Source organism: Ranitomeya variabilis, chromosome 4 (genome assembly GCF_051348905.1).
Source record: "Ranitomeya variabilis isolate aRanVar5 chromosome 4, aRanVar5.hap1, whole genome shotgun sequence".
In the NCBI taxonomy this organism is placed as follows: domain Eukaryota; kingdom Metazoa; phylum Chordata; class Amphibia; order Anura; family Dendrobatidae; genus Ranitomeya; species Ranitomeya variabilis.
This window is the reverse complement of record NC_135235.1, coordinates 269,510,987-269,524,941: the sequence shown is the minus strand read 5'-3', so window position 1 is coordinate 269,524,941 and position 13,955 is coordinate 269,510,987. Positions and strand designations below refer to the sequence as shown.

General features: G+C 41.5%; 1 protein-coding gene across 1 annotated transcript; it reads left to right on the top strand.

Annotated features, from left to right (window-relative positions):
* Positions 1–8,642: 8,642 nt before the first annotated feature.
* Positions 8,643–13,706, top strand: LOC143764387 (uncharacterized). The gene is made up of 4 exons (XM_077249911.1): positions 8,643–8,836; positions 8,950–9,041; positions 11,304–11,430; positions 12,464–13,706. Exons 2-4 carry the CDS (start codon positions 8,993–8,995, stop codon positions 13,389–13,391), a joined length of 1,104 nt encoding a protein of 367 aa, XP_077106026.1. The 5' UTR covers positions 8,643–8,836; positions 8,950–8,992; the 3' UTR covers positions 13,392–13,706.
* The last annotated feature ends 249 nt before the right edge of the window (positions 13,707–13,955 follow it).

The following is a 13,955-nucleotide window of genomic DNA, read 5'->3' as shown; positions in this document are numbered from 1 at the left end:
TTGGTACGCATTTGACACGCTGAAGCAAAAGTCTTTGTTTCCATGGCTCACCAAATGGGATGTTCCACTAACTTGGCTACCTTGGGTCCTTTCAGGAGTAAGATGATCATAAGATTAAGGGATACTGGATGGAGACAGAATGTTATTTGTGGCTTCTCTCTCGGTTACAAAAAATAATATCTAGAAATCTGACTGTGCCCAATTACATTGGGACCAGCAGAAATCTTCCCTCCTTAGATGTGGTTCTGAAAACTATGGTGGTGCATCATCAATACATGCCACCAGCCCTTCTGTAGTTCTTTGACAAGATCTGGTGGCCTGATGAGGTATGTGCCCCCAGTTGTTGGGTGCCAGGATGGTCACCAACATGGTACTCTGCTTTGGCCAGAGTTTTTTAGATTACAAAGTTAGAGTAGCAAACTGAATCGTTACCTAAAGTGAATGAGGACCTAACTGCATCTCTACTGTGGGATCATATGAGGTGTAATGGAGCATCGTGTATTTCATGAAATCCCTCCAGGGTCAGATTTAAAGATTTCACATGGAGATATTTCTTTATGAAAAACGTTGGGTTAATTTGAAGGAAGCAGGAACTGCAACACATGGGACTGCAGGTAAGTATGCTTCTTAAAGGATGATTCCCCCCAAAATCAAGTATTCTGTGGATAGGGGATAATTTTCTGATCACTAGGAGTCTTACCACTGGGACCCCTCAGTGATTTTGAGGTTGGAGCTCGGAAACCCTGAGAACGGGGCTCTGCAGCCACATCACGGATATAGTGGAGGTGCACATGCTTGACCTCTACACCAATCGTTGCCTATGGGACTTATGGAAATAGTGGTGTGCAGCGCTCAGGAGACCCATGAACAATGAAAGGAGAAAAGGCCGCGCATGCACACCTTCATACTGTTCAGGATGGAGCTACAGGGGATAACGTAACTTGTTTTTTTTGGGGAAAAATACTTTAAAAAGGTGAATTACTTGAATTTTCAATTGTTATACCTCATTTTTGCACGCCTGCTTAGAATTGTCAGAACTCCCTTATAAGTAAACTCACCACACAACTGTTAAAGAAACAAAAAGAGAAAAAATTCATAACCAGCATCCTCACGCCGGCAAACAAGAGAGTAGTAGACTCAAAAGGGATTGCCGAGACCTTCCGGCAATACTATGAATCCCTATATAATTTGCCCCTTTCTGATGACATGAATAACTACTCGTCGGCCACGGCTAAAATTCAAGCTTTTTTGGCTCCTCTTTCCCTCCCGACAATTTCCCCTGAAGACTGCAAAGCACTCACGACCAAAGTCACACTTAAAGAACTAAATGATATCTTAAAAACGATCCCGAATGGGAAAGCACCTGGCCCTGACGGTTTCCCGGTGGGCTATTACAAAAAGTTCTCTGATATCCTTCTCCCCCACCTAGTAAGTCTTTTTAATTCCTTTTTAGAAGGGAAGCTTCCACCTCGCCAAGCATTAGAGGCTTACATTACCATCATACCGAAGGAGGGAAAAGATGATAGCCTGTGTAGTAATTTCCACCCTATTTCATTACTCAATTCGGATCTGAAATTGTGGGCTAAAGTGTTGGCTTCAAGGATGAGTGGTGTTTTGAGCAGGGTTATTTGCCCCGACCAGGTGGGTTTCGTGAAGGGCCGCGAGGGCAAAGATAATTCCACTAAAATTCTTCATGCTATTTCGTATGCAAAGAAAACTAAGACTCCACTGACTATTCTGTCAACTGATGCTGAAAAAGCATTTGACAGAATCAGTTGGAGATACATGGTCTGCACGCTAAAAAAATTTGCCTTCCCATCAGCTTTTATAGACGCTGTTATGTCCCTCTACGTGGACCCATCTGCTAAAGTCGGGGTGAATGGTACTTTTTCTGAACCTTTTAACATAACTAACGGCACCAGGCAGGGCTGTCCTCTCTCACCCTCCCTATTTATCATGGTTATGGAAACCTTGATGGAAAAGATTAGACAAGATAACGAGATCAAAGGCCTTAGGATGGGTAACCTAGAGGTCAAAGTAGCTGCTTTTGCCGACGATCTTTTAATTTTGACCTCCAACCCCAAAATATCTTTTCCGAAATCAATGTCCCTGTTTGCTGACTTTGGCGAGATTTCTAACTTCAAAATAAACGCAAACAAATCTGAAGCATTAAACATCTCGGCAAAGATCTCAGATATTCTAGAATTAAAAGAAAACACCCCTTTTAATTGGCCCTCAGAAAAACTAAAATATCTTGGAATTTATCTAACAGCTAACCCCACCTCCCTTTACAAATGCAATTACACTCCCCTCCTGGCACGGCTTCAAGCAGATCTAAAAAATTTTGACCTACCCTACTTATCTTGGATGGGAAGAATAAACGTCATTAAATCCTACATATTCCCAAAAATCTTTTATACCATGAACATGGTTCCCATACCCCTTCCCAATTCATTCTTCCATTCAGTCAACCAACTGATTTCTCATTTCATATGGAAATACAAAAAAGCCAGACTCCCTTTTAAAATTCTATCTCTCCCAAAAGGTAGGGGCGGTCTAGGCCTTCCAGATATCAAAACTTATTATAAAGCTATACATCTCGCTAGATGGATAAACCTGCTAAAACCTAATCCAGAAAACCTCAACACAAAATTAGAACTTGCCCTGTTGGGCAAAGAAGTTAATCTTTATCTCTGGTCGTCTTTTAACTGCCCACATAAAAAACTTGATGAGATCCTACATAATACTTTATTTATAAGACGCTCCCTTATACCAAATCAGCTCCCGTACTGTCACTTTCTAGAAAGTATTCCGATTGGGATAATTCCATGGTTGGTAGACCCTACATATGAGGACATATATGGACTTTGGGCATCTCTTCCAGATGCCTCAATTTCTCAATTTCTATCAAATAAAGTACCTTGCAAAGATAATTGGCCAATCAAAGCCACAAAACAACCTACTAATTTCCTCCAAAAATATCACATATGCCGCATATTGACGAATTTTAGAACCAAGGTAAGTCAATCATCAGATTGGCTTTGGCTCGATTTACTAGTGAAGTTGAAATCCCCAATCACCAAACTGGTTTCTAAACTTTACGCAAACCTTCTCAAAAGCCCAACTCAATTTAAGCCTTTATATCTCTCCTCTTGGGAAACGGAGTTGGGGGTGACATTGTCCTCCCAGGAAACCCGACAGGTACTTGCCAACTCTCACGGGTTCTCCAGATGTATCCTACTACAAGAGAATTCATTTAAAATCCTATCTAGGTGGTACCGAACCCCAGAAAAGCTGTTTCATTGGGGACTGGTGGATTCCCCGCTGTGTTGGAGATGCTCTCGATCCGTGGGTTCCTTAGCTCACATTTTCTGGTTCTGTTTGGAACTAAAGCAATTCTGGACAGACATAAACAAATCTCTCCATAGTATGGGCCTAATGGATCGAGATCTAGCTCCTCAAGATGTTTTGCTTTCCCTCCCTTCCTCCTCCTTTAACCCAAAGAAACACGGCTTACTACCCATCCTATTAGCAGCTGCAAAACATTTGATTTCAATGCACTGGAGAAAAACAACCCCCCCATCGTTCAACGAATGGACCCTTAAAGTTCAAGACCTTTATCGTTTGGAGGAATTATCCAGTTGGGAGACACGAACCCACGAGAAGTTTAGTGCCTCTTGGCTGCCTTGGGTTTCTTTTTCATCCCCCACTCCTAGTTCTAGGATAAGAAATCTAAATTGAAGTCTGTTCCTTCAAATTCCCTACCAATAGTTCCTTCTATTCCCCCTAACTCGAATTTTAGTGTCAAGACGCAATGACCGACCTGCCTCCACGTTCGCAACAATTTTTTGCACATTGCCTACATTCCTCCTCTTCAATTTGATAACAACTTTACTTGCGATATTTTAGTCCTTCCTGTCACACCTACTAGCCTTACAAATTCTCTTATATAGTTCATATTGATACCTAAGGCTAGTTTCTATGATCCTGAAATGTTTGTTTTTTCTGTTTTGTATGCTCAACTGTTATTATTATCTAACGAGTATATATTGTTAATACAGTCTCTCTTGATTGTCTTATGAACTTATTATACAGCAACAAACCATCTGTATTTCTGTCACGAGAGCTTATGTTTGTTATAACATGTTTCTCTTATGTTTATTGAAAACTTAAATAAAGAATTTCAAAAAAAAAAGAACTCCCTTATAAGTGAATGAAGAGAGTTGCACATGCGCAGCCACCTATACATTCCCAGGAGCACAAGTCAGGACCATTCTAACATTAGGTACCGGAGATGGGACCTGCATCTCTAGACATTTATGACATATCTGGAGTATACTTTCTAAATGGCTGATATAAGATTCCCATTAGAGTGATTTAGCATGGAAACCATATTGTAAAGGTCTAAAGCTAGGCTCACATTCATACATTGCTGCGTTGGGGGTTTCCATCTAATTCCCTGAAAACAATATTCAGTCAGAACCCCTGATGGAGCCGTTCAGTTTAATTGAGCTGACGGAGTCACTTTGTCTTCCATTCAAGCAGTGTCCCTCTTATTAGGTGGACAAAAAAGCATAGTCTACCCTAGTCTATTATGTCCACCTAAAAAAACCCCAATGGTCATCATGAGAATTGAGGCCAAACGGAGTGCAAAGGGATTCCGTCTGCCCCTTTGAATATTGAATGTCTTCATTGAGGCTTCTTCAGGGGTTACAGCTGAATCCGATTGTTTGGAGATTTTGACAAAAAACCCAAAGTGCTCAGTGTGGAGGATTGTACAGATGTGAACCTGGCTTACTCCACATGGCCATTTGATTTATGTCATTTTCATTAGAGTTGGTGCAAATCAATACCCAGGACCTGGTCCATCAACCATGTCAATAATGGTCGCTGAATGGGAGCCATAAGACCTGTCTCCAAACTCCTGACATCTGACGCTCTTTTTTTGATTACCCGACCTGGGCACATGTTGGCTACTCAAAAGAATAACCTTGGATATTGCCAGGTACTAGGAGGTTCTTACAGTTCCTGTCCAGCGACCACAGATCATTGACGTGGCTGATGGACTGGGTCCTGGAAATCGATTTGCACCATGTCTAGATTTTATACACATTTTATGATGTTGGAGTTAATCTGAACTTTCTGTTTTTGTCAGATACTTTGCCCTGATGGAAGGTGAGCAGACTTTGGTATGGGATACACATCACAGCTTCTAACTACATGGAGATAAGACTCTGTGCTGACAACATATTTATCTCAGTCCGTCCATAACCTGACATGGCTCAGATCCACGTATATGGCACGGAAAGCCCCATAGTCCAGGAATATGAACCAACAATACAATATCATCTATTCCGCTTTATGTTATTTTAGAAAATTAGACATAAAAGTGATCACCGTTACCACAAAGTTCACACCGGGCTACTGCAGCCCCAAATGCCATATTAGCAGCCTAAAAAAGGTTCTCCGGTCAGATTTACTACAGAATCTGGCAATCACGTGCTCACCATCTGCTGTTCTGCAAGGGGGCAATAAAAGTCTAAGTCAAGATCACATCTGCAGGTAGTAAATTGCTGTTTGTTTTGCTGAGAATGGATGTTAGACCTTGTTCAGACCAAAACGTACCTGTATTACGGCCTCAAGTCCTGGGCCAGCGGATTTTATTCCTCCAACTACCAATGTTATAGAGTTCTATGAAGTTGTCAGGACTTGCAGGTGCAATATTGATGCTAAAATGTCCCCCAATGAGTCTTTAATCTGTCAAATGGAAGGATAGTTGATCGCTCTTTTATCCATCTATAGAGCCATATATTTTGTGGCACTCACCACCGATGATGGCCATAGGATGTATCAGATTGGAGCGTCTCACTTGCCTTCCCATTGGTGTAGTATGTTCCAGCGCCAATGATAACAAGTGCTGTGTCCAATCAAAAGTCAGCGAAAGAAAACGGTTTTAAAACTTTTCAAAACTGCTTTAAGAAGCAAAAAACTTCCCCAAAAACTCCTTAAGGCTATGCGCGCACAGAGTTTGTAGAGACACTTGGGGGAAACTGGGCAGGAACTCTCTAAATACTCCTGGAAACGTTGAGTTTCTGCACAGCAGAAAGCCTCCTTGTCCACATAGCCCCCAAAAATAGCATTTCATGCAGTAGTTTCTACAAGAAAACTCGTAATTTTTGAACAGCCCCCAAAAAACTCTCTAAGGATATGTTATTATTATTATTATACATTTTTATAGCGCCATTTATTCCATGCCGCTTTACATGTGAAATACGGGGCAAATATAGACAAATACATTAAACATGAGCAAAAAACAGGGCACACGGGTACATAAGGAGGGAGGTCCCTGCCCGCGAGGGCTCACAGTCTGCAGGGCATGGGTGATGATACACTAGGAGAGGGTAGGGCAGGTTGTGCGGCGGTTCAGTAGTTTGAGGATCACTGCAGGCTGTAGGCTTGTCGGAAGAGGTGAGTCTTCAGGTTCTTTTTGAAAGTTTCTATGGTAGGCGAGAGTCTGATGTGCTGAGGTAGAGAGTTCCAGAGTATGGGGGAAGCACGGGAGAAGTCTTAGATGCGGTTGTGGGAAGAGGAGATGAGCGGGGAGTAGAGGAGGAGGTCTTGAGAGGATCGGAGGTTGCGTGTTGGTAGGTACCGGGAGATCATGTCACAGATGTATGGAGGAGATAGGTTGTGGATGGCTTTGTAGGTCATTGTGAGGGGTTTGAACTGGAGTCTTTGGGCGATAGGAAGCCAGTGAAGGGCTTGGCATAGGGGAGAGGCTGGGGAATAGCGGGGAGACAGGTAGATTAGTCGGGCAGCAGGGTGTAGGATGGATTGGAGTGGTGCCAGAGTGCTAGAGGGGAGTCCAGAGAGTAGGAGGTTGCAGTAGTCGAGGCGGGAGATGATAAGGGCATGCACTAGTGTTTTTGCGGTGTCGCGGTCAAGGAATGCGCGGATCCGGGAAATGTTTTTTGAGTTTGAGGCGGCAGGAGGAGGCAAGGGCTTGGATATGTGGCTTGAAAGAGAGGGCAGAGTCGAGGATCACCCCGAGGCATCGGGCGTGTGGGACTGGGGAAAGTGAGCAGCAGTGTGAAAGTAATGTTCACACTGCATCATTTTCCTGCATTTTTTTGTGCTAATAAAGATCGGACAAAACGTTAAAAAGGACGGATGTATTTATTTCCATGGAAAAATGACTCGCTATTCACATGTTCAGGCTTTTAAAAGATACCAAATGCTTAAAAGAAGTATCATGTCTATTCTTCTGGGGTTTATCACTAGGAAAACGCTCAGGACTTTACAATGTAAGTAAAAGGGAAGGTTAAAAGAAACGCCCAGAAGACACTGGCATTTTCTCTATTGCCTTATGGATTTAAAAAAAATAAAAGTCTGGAAAAAGCCAGAAAAAAAAACCACTAGAGAAAAATAATCAAAATAATGAGAGAGGGAAAAGCCGTAAAAAAAACATCAGTAGACCAAAATGTATGAAAAAAGATGCCTTAGATTTTCAAAACGGGAAAGTTTCTGGATGCATCTTCTTCTTGAAAAATGGATGTTTTTCACCGATGGAAAAAAAAAATGCAGTTGGAAGATACTCCAAGAATATGCTCTCTCAATGAACCTTTTTGCTGAATTTTTGGAACAGAAACTGAGCTGAATCTCCAAATTTTTAAGGTTTTGAATTTTTGAAGCGGATTCATAAAGTTTCTTCTCAGTTTCAGGAAGTTGCTTTTTAGTTATCAACTCTATAAAGATGGATGTACTTATTAACTTATCATTAAAGTAAACTTTCACAGCAATAATAGAATAGAATGCGAAAAAAATAGCGGCCAGTTGGGTCCAATTGGTGTCGATAGGATATCGAAAACCTGAAATTGTTTTATAAAATCCCTTTCCATAGGTTTCATTTTGGCTCTTGGTGCTCACAAAAAGCAGCAGATGTCCCGGTAAAGGGTCCCACACTGAATCCAGTGAGCAGATAATAATTTTTGTAGTCTAGAATATCCCTTTAAGTGTCGATGAAATGCTAAATCATCACCGGTATCAGCATATCCCTACGGGACAAATCCCAGAGGATGGTGCCGCTCCGAGCCCTGTGATCCCGGGCATTCTCATTACATTATGACACTTGACCGCTGCAGCCGATGATGGACTGCAGCCTACACAATTCCATTATATTGAACCTTTCCTAGCCAAAATTAATTATCATGATGAGATCAAAATCCTAAACCCTTCACGTAGATTTATGTCTAGCAAATATTTTCTCAGTTCCCGGGATTGTCAATTAACTTTGTATTCTTCCAAATACCAGAACAGACCACAAAGTAATTCCAAGTATTCTATTAGGACAAAGTGATCAATTTGTAGAGTTTTTTTTTTTTTTTCATTAGTTGACCCCGTTCCATCAGTAAACAGATTATTCAGGCTGATGCTTTAGAATCTTTTCCCCTTGTTATTATGAATGTCCACAGATGTGACCCAAAATAACCTCCGGCTCACAGACAAGGAGCGTTTTGTAAGGATGGACACTTGTTATTTTTTTGTGTGTCAACTAAGCAGTTTTTGAACAAAAACAAATATTCACCCCCCCCAACCTCCTCCTCCACCGCCATCACCACCGTCCGTCATCGTGACTGTGACTCAGTGTCCAGGGTTTACAGAACTAATCAAGCTTTCAGCTTCGCTCGGAGAATAGGAACACGTCAGGAATTCCACGTTGTAAAGGTGATCTAAAGTCCAGGACGTTGCCTTGAAGCCCCGCCGCGACACAGAGATAGTCTACTATAAAGGGCGGCTCGTGGTTTCTACTCATCATCGTCAGACACCCGGAGATCAGGTAAGGAAACTGGGGCAGAGAGGGGTATCCGAAACCCCAAAAATGGAAGGGGGTCTGGTGGGATTAATAGACTGCAGCTCATTTTTACTCATGACCACCCTTTCTTTCTATAGTTTTATACGTCTTGGAAACTTGGCCCCCATCCAAAGAGTCAACATGTTGGCGAGGGTGACAGTGGTGGCACTGGTTTTGTGCACAATCACAGGTCAGTATCGGTTGTGTGGTTCTGTATGATCTGTAGTTGTCTAATGGGAGGATGAGAATAATATATATTGGCACTTAAAGGGGGTGTCCACTTTAGCTTTATTTTAACAAAATGTATTGAGGACATGACTTTGTGACTCTAATAAATAAGTATTGCGGGTTCTCTTTCTTCATCACAGACAGCACAGATTTCTTATTCCCAGTATGGCCGCTGATGGAGGAGCACGTGACCAGACCTGTCAATCAGCCTCCTCCAATTGAAAAGCACTGCACATGGGAAAGCTATTTTTCGATTGGAGGAGACTGGTCAGCAGGGACGTCTCTATAATAGATGTCGGGGTTGCAATCGCACCTGATCCCTGGAACCTAGGGAGCCCAAAAGGGGTCTTTGGCCCATATGAAAAGACCACTAGTAATAAGGACTTACAATAGTTGGGGTACCCGTTAGTGCTTTTGCATTGGGGTCTATGCTCTACAAGTTACGCCTCTGCTGATGAGGTCTAGTCACATGCATTTTTGAGAATCGGTTACTGTGCAGTTTGTGAGGAAGGTTCCGCTAACAAGGGAGTAGACAATCTGTAATAATTAATACTACACTATAAGAGTGCGCTCACACTGGCAGATAACATGGCCGAGTGCTATGTAATGTTTTATCGGATAGCCCTCTGGCCAGTGTTATTCTATGGGGCAGAGCAGATCTCATGCCGACTCAGCATGCTGCGAGTAAAACATCAAAATGCAGTCGGATGTCATCCGAGTGCAGTCCAATGTACGCTCACAGAGACAATGGAGAAATTAAGTTCTCCATCTTCTTAGCAGTTGTGCTTGGATTCTCTCATGTCATTGAATCGGAACACTCTTGGTTCAAACTCTGACAAAGTTTGAGCTGAGTGTTATTAGCATAATCGGCCCGATTGTCTTGCATGAGAGAATATATGCCAGTGTAAGCAAACCCTTATACTGTAAAATACTATAATGATAATGCACAAAATCATATCTCCATCACCTGTTGAAAAAAACACACAACATAGACAAATCCTTTAAAGCTGTCTCATAGATTCCATGTAAAATGTCAGCCACATTTCTTTCACCAGCAGTATCTTCTGCTCATGTTTTCATCTCCACCAGAATATCAGGTGTATATGCAATATTTGTAATATATGTTTTACTTACTTATTAGTAAATTATCTTCCAGCCATTCTTTATATCCTTTTGCCATGCAAGTGTCATAGCGCAAGACAACTAAATGTCCTAAACTATCCTGTTGCTCATGCTGTGGAGTTTACAGGTGACACTTGTGCTAGGCAGATATCTGTAGAGCAGTGTTCCCCAACTCCCATCCTCAAGAGACACCAAAGGGTCATGTTTTCAGGATTTCCATAGTGTTGTACAGGCGATAATTCCATCATCTGGGCAATACTAAGGAGGTCCTGAAAACATGATCTGCTGGTGGTTCTTGAGGACTAGAGTTGGGTAACATTGCTGTAGACGGATCCTGAAAACATGATCTGTTGGTAGTTCTTGAGGACTAGAGCTGACTAGACGGATCATGTTGCTCATGCTGTGCAGTTAATCAGTGACACACACTAGCCAAATATCTGAAGAGGGATCCTGTTGATCATGCTGAGCAGTTTATGGGATGACACACACATACACAAGCAAACTAGCCAAATATCTGAGGAGGGATCCTGTTCCTCATGTTGTGCAGATCATCTAGGAGGAAGAGTGGTGGATGGAGTATGAATTGTAGATTTTTTTTGTTCTTCACTTTAAAAAAGCTCATGTCTAGAACGGAATAATCTTATAATGTACTTAATGGATTAATATCATCTTAGTAAGTTATCACCAAAGTTATAGGAAATGTGATAACTTGTTGATCCCTAGAGCTCCCACCTTTGGAATCCTTCTCGATTCCAAGATTGGAGCTTTATGACTAGATTAGCGGTTGAGCATGTACGCCACCGCTTCATTTATTATCTTATAGACCACCAGAGAAAGATCCGTACAGCATTTGTCTATATCTTGCAGTCCCATATAGAATGAATAAAATAGTAATGCACTTCAGTGTCCTACTTGTGGGATCGGTAAAGGGTCCAAGAAATCGACAAGTAATCACCTATTCTTTGGATGGTTGATAACATGCTGAGATATTACTAACCCTATTAAGTTATGTTTAATATGACTGTATACACTAAAATGCAAAATAAGAACTTCTTTCTATCTTTAGATCTCCTCAGTGTCTATGTCTATTGTTTTTTTTCAGGATCCCAAGCTGAGATCAGCTCTGACCAGATAACCGATGCTTTCTGGGATTACTTCACCCAACTGACCACTGATACAAAGGATAAAGTGGAGCAAATCCAGCAATCAGACATCACCAAACAGCTGAAGTAAGTGAGCAGTGCCGGAGCTTGTCTAATCCCTATGAATTTAGATTACTATGGTATAAGGAACAATATTAAAGAGGTTGACCAACTAGATGAATAAAGATGCATTTCACATCCAGATATATGCAATTATTTTTATTATACAAGTTCCACCATTGTCGTGGTCTTTGCAATGCTCCTGGGTCTCGACAGCTTCACTTCTACGTTGGGTTTGAAACAGGATAGTTTTCTATGTTGGCATGTTATGTCTAAGAATTGGGGTGACTGGCTTTCATTTCAGTAGCTAATTCAGCCTTCTTCTCAATCTGTTCATCAGCCATGAAGGAGAAGGTTGCTAGTTTATATATTATAATGATCAGTCAGCCATCCGTCCCTCTTCATACACATTACTGGTCACATGACAACTCAAGAAGCTCTGCTCTTGTTGAACCTCATGCGGAAGTAAAGTTTGAGGCCCTTGACTGGTGAAGATAATGGGACATTAATAATAATAATAATAATCTTTATTTTTATATAGCGCTAACATATTCCGCAGTGCTTTACAGACATTATCATTGCTGTCCCCAATGGAGCTCACAATCTAAATTCCCTATCAGTATGTCTTTGGAATGTGGGAGGAAACCGGAGTGCCCGGAGGAAACCCACGCAAACACGGAGAGAACATACAAACTCTTTGCAGATGTTGTCCTTGGTGGGATTAGAAGATATATTGCAAGCATTTCAAAATTGAACATTTTTAAATATTTTTTTTTCTACTTAAACAACCCCTTTAAAAGGGTTGTCTTGTGAACAGTAGACCACCTGTTAAACAATAGAAGAAGATCTGGTGATCATCCGTTGGTCTAGATTCAGAAATCCCCACCAATTGTTTATTATTACGGCAATGTGTATCTGACCATACATGTAGTCTCACATGTAACATGTTAGTCATCGGGAAAGGATTGGACTGAGGTCATCTCCTTATGGTAAAAAACTTGGAATCACTACTGATATTGACTGCTTTTTGTAGTAATTAAGTCCTTTTGTTTCTTGGCAGTGATCTAATTGAAGAAAACCTGAAGAGCGTCAATCTTTATGCCGGGGAACTTCAGCAACAGATCATTCCCTTTGCAAAGCAGATACATGAGCAACTAACTCAAGATTCTGAAAAATTGAGGGAGCAAATAAGACAGGAACTGGAAAGGCTGAAGGTCAAGTTGTCTCCTTATGCAGATGAGGTGCACAAGCAACTAAACAGAAACGTAGAAGAGCTTCAGATAAAACTGACACCATATGCAGAACAGCTACGAACACAGCTGGATAAAAACACTCAGATCGTAAGTGAGCAGCTAAAGTCTGTAACAAAGGATCTGGAAGCCAAGATCAGAGAAAATGCTGACCGTGTTCAGGATTCACTGACCCCATATTCTCAAGAGCTCAAGGCTACGATAGACGACAATGTGGAACAGCTGAGAAAGCAACTGAAGCCCATCACTGGAAAAGTGAAAGAAAATATTGACCAACAACTCCAAGAACTATATAAAAGCCTAACACCCTACGCTGAAGACGTGCAAGATGAACTGCGCAAGCAGATTCAGAACATGGAGTTTCAGATGAGGAAGAATGTTGAGAAAATGGAGAGCAAAATGTTGGAGTTCACCGGGCAGCTGAGAGAACAACTCTACCCCTATGCCAATGAGTTGAGGAGCAAGCTGAATGGAGATATGACAAACGTCAAGCAGATGTTGGAGCCATACCTGACCGAGATGAACCAGAAGATGGACCAGAAGGTAGTAGAGTTCAAAGACACAATGGCCCCTTTTGTTGACGACCTCAACAAAGCCCTTGTACAAAGAGTGGAGGACATGAAGCAGAAGCTGGGAGAATACACCGTGAGTGTACAGGACCAAGTGGAGTATCTGGAGAAAGATGTCCGAGACAAGATCCAAAATTTTATCAACAAGGGAGTTTCCACCGAAAATTAGATGCTATTTCATTGACTTTTTGCCAACTGAACAACGTCGCACTAACACATAGGACATTGGCTTACAAGCTAAAGTAATTATATCGTTATTGAGCTAGCCTTCAGTACTGACCAGCTGGCACCGTCCTAAATTCGTAACATACTTTGTTTCTAAGTGCATGTAAAATGTATGGATTTCTAAGTATTACGACCAAGAACTTTGTTGTCTCCCATCACGGTGTTGGATCATCCGATGTCTGTTTTTTTCTCCTTTAATGTTTTCAGTATTTGTTATTTTTACTTCTGGTAAATAAAATGCAACAGAGCAATGCACAAAGCCTTTATGTCAATGATTCGGAATAAAAGTTCTCACCGGGGTTCAGAATTCTATTATTCTGTTCCGTATTAGTAGCAGAATAATGGAACTCGTGGTAGGGAATGATGCAAGATGGAGGAAATGAAGTGGTACGGCACATCCAGTGGGTAAAACAAAAACATCTTTAATTGAAACATCTTTAAAACAAAAGTATCCATCCAAAAAACATGTCAAAAAACTGATGCGTTTCTGGCACAATAAATGCCCTTA